Genomic DNA, 6,568 nt, shown 5'->3' on the forward strand with positions numbered 1-6,568 from the left:
CCCTTGTGGGCTGCTACCCACAAGAACAAAGACAAAGCTGGAGAAAATATTCAGCCAGCACCAGAATCAGAGGGATTCCATTATTGATTGAAAGGCCCCTTCGTGTTATTTTTGTTGGAGACAAATCTATGGGTTTGGAAGTTTTATAGCATTTGAGAAAGGGTCTGTGTAAGTGATGGATTCATGTATTGGATGAATTAGATTTCACAGCATGAAGATTTCAATGCAGCTATGATATTATGAGCTACTTGGTTATTGATAAAAATTACATTTCATGCAGCACAGGCTTTAAAGGAGAGGGCATAGAGGGTATGGATCCTTTGAAATGTCCTTAAGGGCACAGTGAATTTTAGCAGGTTTCATTGTTTTAACAGTCTGGAACCTGTCACTGAAATTAGCATGAACAGGAGCAGCGTTCCTGCTTCTGGAGGTGAGAATCGCGTGTGTTTGGTCAGTCACCAGTTCCCTCAAAGACGAAGACTGACCATAGCTATCTCTATAATTGTTATTCCAGGCCAGCAATCTGTTATCTGCATGGTGCATAGAAAGAGAGGGTCACATTACACACTTACAGTTTTGTAGCTTGTTGGGCAAGAGGGAAGAAAAGCAGAGCTTGTGTGTGAAGTCTGCTGTTTGGGAGAAAAATTGAATTGGGGCCTAAATGTTTATAAAACTAAATTGAATTAAGCATCTACCTCCTTATCAGTCAAAAACTTGAATTGTGTATTATCTAATCATGTCCTCCCAGCAATTATTAATGTGACTATTGTATTTGATAAAAACCCCCAATCAGAGCAAACACTCTGTTCCTAAAGTTTTCTGTTCCACCCTGGTTGTGTGCTGTGGGCAGGCCCAGCAGTGTGACCGCTTCTCGCTTGGTTAAACTGCACAGGAGAGGAAGCCCGCGCTCTCCGCAGCACGCGGGGTTAGAACTCCACAGACAGCACGTCACCATGGCAACCCAAACTCCCCAAAATCCGAGTCAGGACGGGTCTGTGCGGCGGAAGAGGTCAGACTGCCACCTCCCGGCCCTGCCTCTGCAGTCCCCCAGGGCAGCATGCAGAGTGCGGGCCTCCAAGCAGCTTTCGGACCCGGGCGAGAGGCTGGCTGCGCCCTCAGGTTGCGGAGTCTGGCCTGGGCTCCACGAGGGCGTGGGGTCACAGCGTGCGCGTCAGGCATGCTCTTCCTGCCGTGTCCTTACTGAGCAGTGCACGTCCAAGACAGGACAGGGCCGGAGATCCAGCCACCCTCCCGGGACAGGGGCCACCCCACAGAGGGGCACCCAGGTGGGTGTGTGTGTCGGGTGACAGCCTGCTCCCTCCACAGGGAAGGCCTCCGGTGAGGGCAGAGATGACCTCCTGGGGAGCAGAGGTGCCTGGTTTCCTTGGGAGGAGGCCCCTCACACATGGGTCTCTGGAGGCCTCGCCCAGCTCCCCACCACGGCCCCTCTTCCAGACAGGACCCCCGTGCCAGGGGGCAGGTGGCCCCTCTACCGGACTCTGCAGGTGCTGGGCGGACACGTGCCTGCGTTCCTCAGTGAGTCGCCCTCCCCTTGAGGGTGGGGAGGGGGCGAGACCAGCCCAGGAGCACCCCCCACCACCTGCAGTCAGAGCCCCGCGTGGACAGCAGCCCTCACCTCCAAGAACGGACCCGGTGCGGCTGCCAGGGGCCTCTCCGGCCTCCTGCTGAGGCGGCCCTGGCCAGGAGGGCAGGGTCCTTCTGGTGGGACTCGCCTGTGCGGCTGCAGGAGGGGCCGTGTCCAGCGCCTGTGGGCCCTGCCGTCCGCTCCATGGGGCCTCAGGCTCCCGCAGGTCCGCGTGCGGCCGGCTCCTGGCCCGTCCGGGGTGTGCCGGCGCTGGGGGAGGCCCTGTCCTCGGGAGCCTCACAGCTGGCGTGCAGGCCCCCTGCCTGTCCAGCCCCCCAGGAACCAGGCCTGCACTGTCCTGAGCTGAGCTGGGCTGGTGCCGCAGCGCTGTGAGCTGCACGCGGGCCTCTCTGGGAGGTGGTGCTGGGCCCGTGTTTGCTGGTGCGTCTCAGGGGTGCTCAGCGCCTGGGCAGCTGTCACCCCCAGGACCCTAGCAGTACAGCCTTTTTGACTGTCGGACGGTTCTCCATGTTTGTGTTTGTTTTCATTGTGAAGTGCCCTTGCTTCCAGTGAAGTCACCCTGCTGATTTAGGCAGGCATCTAACTACTGCACTTGTCACCAGGTGTGAAAGGCACGGGGCAGTGTTGTCTTCCTGTTAGGGCTTTTTTGGGAGGCGGGGAGGACCCTGTGGGAGGAGGGATGGGGGGCATGGCCCCAGGGCAGAGGGTCCGTCCAGCCTGGGATTCGGGGGTCTGGTGACCGCTTCTCAGATAGGAACAGATGAGAACTGGAGCTTCTCAAACTTTCTGTTTCAGAGGCTAAGGAGGGAAGCAGCCTCCACCCCACCCCCAAGTCCACTGGTGTCTGTAAAGCAGGGGGTGGCAAGCGATTCCTGTAAAGGGCAGGATGGTAAATGTTTTAGGTTTTGCAAAAGCAGCCACAGATAGTATTTACCAAGTGGGCATAGCTGTGTCCCAATAAACCTTTATTTACAAAACCAGGTGTGGACTGCATGGGCCGCATTCACAGTTTGCCAGCCTTGGGGTTAGAGTGGCCTCTGAGCAAAGCATTCCCTGACTTTCCTCTTACTTCTCGGAAATGTTTGGGAACTTTGCGGGAATGTCTTCTTAACTTCTGTACATATACTTTTTTTTTTTTTTGTACGTATACATTTTAAATCACCTATCAAGTGAAATTGTTTTCTCCTCCCAAATCTTAGCATGAAGGGGTTCTCTAGAACCCAGCCTTTTTGGCACCAGGAACCAGTTTCGTGAAAGACAGTTTTTCCATGGACCCAGGATCGGATGGGGGGTTGGTTTTGGTTGCAACTGCCACTCCCCGCCCCTGTTGTGGGGCCTGGTTCCTCACAGACCACAGACCGGGGTGGGTCCGGGGGCTGGAGACCCCTGCTCTAGAAGATGCCCCACGTTTGTTTACCTTGGGCCGTTGGGCCTGCCCCAGCCTACCCAGGACACTCAGAGGCCAAGGGGCGACTCGTGCTGAGAGGGGGCCTGCACGTGGCTGGGCGGGGCGCCGGGGTGGGCTGCGGGGCCAGGCTGACGTGGCGCCTGCCGTGGGTGGGCGGGGCCGCCGGGGTGGGGCGTGGAGCCCGGCTGACGTGGCGCCTGCACGTGACTCGGCGGGGCCGCCGGGGTGGGGCGTGGAGCCCGGCTGACGTAGCACCTGCACGTGACTAGGCGGGGCCGCCGGGGTGGGGCGTGGAGCCCGGCTGACGTAGCACCTGCACGTGACTCGGCGGGGCCACCGGGGTGGGGCGTGGAGCCCGGCTGACGTAGCACCTGCACGTGACTAGGCGGGGCCGCCGGGGTGGGGCGTGGAGCCCGGCTGACGTAGCACCTGCACGTGACTCGGCGGGGCCACCGGGGTGGGGCGTGGAGCCCGGCTGACGTAGCACCTGCACGTGACTAGGCGGGGCCGCCGGGGTGGGGCGTGGAGCCCGGCTGACGTGGCGCCTGCCGTGGGTGGGCGGGGCCGCCGGGGTGGGGCGTGGAGCCCGGCTGACGTGGCGCCTGCACGTGACTCAGCGGGGCCGCCGGGGTGGGGCGTGGAGCCCGGCTGACTTGGCGCCTGCATGTGGCTGGGTGGGGCCGCCGGGGTGGGCTGCGGAGCCAGGCAGAAGTGGCGCCTGTGCGTGGCTGGGCGGGGCCGCTGGTGTCGGGCGTGGAGCCGAGCTGATGTGGTGGCTGGGCGGGGCCGCCCGGCCGGGCCATGGGCTCAGGCTGACGTGTCCACCTCGCTCTCTTGCAGATCCCCATCCTCATCCCGTGCCATCGAGTGGTCTGCAGCAGCGGGGCCATGGGCAACTACTCTGGAGGCGTGGGCGTGAAGGAGTGGCTGCTGGCCCACGAGGGCAGTCCCGCGGGAAAAGCGGCCCGTGGAGGGGGTTCCCGTGCCGCCGGATCCTGGCGCGGGGCCCTGGGTGGCACCGCCAGCTCCCAGCCCACTGGCCGAGACTGAGTGTGCAGTGAGCAGCTTGCTGGGCGTGGGGTGTGTGCTGGGAGGGTGGCGGGGTGGGGTGTGCTGAGGGGGGGTGAGGGGTGGGGTGTGCTGAGGGGGGTGTGCCTCATTAAAGGAGCCGGAGTCTCAGAGGTGTCACGTGTCTGCTTCTTTACGTTTTACCACCAAGTGAGCCCAGAGACTGGCCCTCGTGCCTCCAGCTTGTTCCCTTCTGTCTCTGTTATTGCCCCCTTGCTAATTCTCTTGAGTCAGAGGTGAGAGAATGGGAGCCTGGCCAACGTGAGGACGACTGCCCTGCAAGGAAAAGGCATCTGGTGCCCGCCAGGAACCGCTGGCTGCCTCGGACACCATGGTGGTACCCAGAGCCAGCCGGGCCCCGGACCCCCGGACCCTCATGCAGGTCTATCCTCAGCAAATTGGCCTGCCTGCAGCGTGCTCCATGCCTGCGCTTTTCTCTCAGCTGGCAAAGCTGCTGGGATGATGCTACTGAAGGAACAGGGGCAGCCCTGAAAAGACATGCTTACTGAGACTCCAGTTTTATCTTCCCAGCTGCCAGAAGGCTAATGCATTTGGGGTCGCGTCAATGGAATAGAAAATAGCCACTTGCCAGAATAATTTGGGAAAACAAACAGCTCTTTGTGCCTGAGATAGCCCCTCCTGAGGAGTGCAGTCTCACACAGCCGGTCTCTCGCCACTCCTGGCCTGAGTTCTCTCGGGACCCAGGGCGATGAGGGATGCCCACCTCTCCTTCCTGCCCAGCGACCTAGAGCCTGGAAGTGCGGCCGCCTGCGAGGTGGGTCCACTCCGGTCACGGTGCGGGTGGGGAGTGTGTCCCGCACCTGCTGTGCACACCATCTAACACGTGAGTGCCATGGCGTCATCTTAGCTTCACCACCAGCCTAATCCAGAAAGCATCAGGGAAGCTTGTGGCTATGTATGTGGATGAATAAAATGGAGCGTATGATGGATGGAGGAAATAAACGGTACTTGGCTGGGCAATAGAAAGCTGTGTTTTTGTCAGGGGAACCTGCGACAGTGTAGACAGCAGCAGGAAAGCTTGATAGTGGTGTGTCCCCACACCCGGGTAAGGGCATAGCCCTGGATGTGTGTGGTTTGGGTGCACTTTTGTGTTATCTCAGCACTGACCAAGGACCAGGTACCTCACACAGACTAACTAGGCTTTTCTCAACAATCTACAATTTATTACATCGTTTTCTTACATCAGCCAAATTCTGGATTTTTCTCTCAAAAATAAAATACAACCGTTTCCCCGTTGTCTTCTGATCTGGTCCTCCTCAGGACTTCTTTAGAGCTGAACCAGAGTCTTTACAGGGAGCTGCCTGGATGTCTGATCTCTGTGGACGGACCCCGAGTCTCCCTGCTTCAGCCACCCAAGCTCATGGCTCCCTGGGTGAGCCTCAAGAGCTGTGAGTGACTCCCCCTCTGACATGGCAGGAGGGTGAATGGGGCCCCGGGTGCCCTTCACATCTGGGGGCTGTGAGGGTGGTTGTGTTCAGAATTCTCTGAGGAAAAGGCTCTGCTCCAGGAACTTGCAGACCCAGGACCCCGCTGCCGGAATAGAACCACCTGCTGGGCGGCAGCCCAAGCTCCCAGGCCTGGGGCCTCGGGGTGGGGCTATCAGCACTTCTGATAGAGGGCGCCGCTGAAGGGTCCTGGGCTGCGCTGGGGAGGCCCAGCCCCTGCTGCTCAAGGAAGGACTTGATGACAGGATGCGCTAGAACTCCACTGAAGGCCCTGGGACAGTCCCTGGGGTATGTTCCACCTGTCCGGGTTGCTGGCGGATGGGCAGACCTCTCCGCAGTGCTATCAGACCCTGAGGATGCGTCCCAGGCCCCACACCCTCTGCTCTTGAGCTGCTCCTGGGCCTGGAGAGTGGGGACCCCTCAGGGAGGGGACCTCCTACTGTGATCTCCAGGTGCCCTAGCAGCAGGCAGCAAGGGAGGTCCCAGACCACACAGCCCGCCAGGGCCAGGCCCCACCCCCAGGGCATCTTGTCTGGGCCTCGCACACCCTTGGTGCCACATGAACGGAGTTCCACCTCCCGGGCCCCAGCAGCAGAGCCGCCCCAAGTGTGGGCCTCGAACCAGCCCAGGGCCGGCAGACCCCACAGGGGCCTCCCAGAGCTGCTGTGGCTAGAGGAGCAGCATGTTGCAAAAAGGAGGAGGACAGGAAAGGCACAGGGAGACACAAGAACGTCCTCTCAGCAGAAAGGGACACTGAGACAAGGACAGGCTCTGCCCTTGCCGTCGGCCCCAGGCCTGCTTGCGTGCGGGTCCCTCCATCCAGCGCCCAGGCCTGCGGGCAGCCACGCGGCACGTGTGCACCACCCTCGCTCTTCCTGCAGACCCGGGTCATGGAGGGTTCAGAAAAGAGATTTGTTTTTGCAGAAGCATTTGTTGTGGACTGGCTGCCCTTGACCTTCGAGAGGCTGAGCTGCGGAGGGCTGGCCTGTCCCCAGGATCGGGAGCATCACATAGCCCCTT

General features: G+C 60.1%; 1 protein-coding gene across 3 annotated transcripts in view; it reads left to right on the forward strand.

The window, feature by feature from the left end:
* MGMT (O-6-methylguanine-DNA methyltransferase) overlaps nt 1-4,117 on the forward strand; it is a 273,729-nt gene extending 269,612 nt beyond the window's left edge. For all 3 annotated transcript variants that reach the window (XM_061162933.1, XM_061162934.1, XM_061162935.1), the window contains one exon: nt 3,855-4,117. In XM_061162933.1, the coding sequence (XP_061018916.1) occupies nt 3,855-4,064 (210 nt within the window). In that variant the 3' untranslated portion in view covers nt 4,065-4,117. The remainder of the gene's footprint in view (nt 1-3,854) is intronic.
* Nucleotides 4,118-6,568: the final 2,451 nt, after the last annotated feature.

This window comes from Dama dama, chromosome 15 (genome assembly GCF_033118175.1).
Source record: "Dama dama isolate Ldn47 chromosome 15, ASM3311817v1, whole genome shotgun sequence".
In the NCBI taxonomy this organism is placed as follows: Eukaryota; Metazoa; Chordata; class Mammalia; order Artiodactyla; family Cervidae; genus Dama; species Dama dama.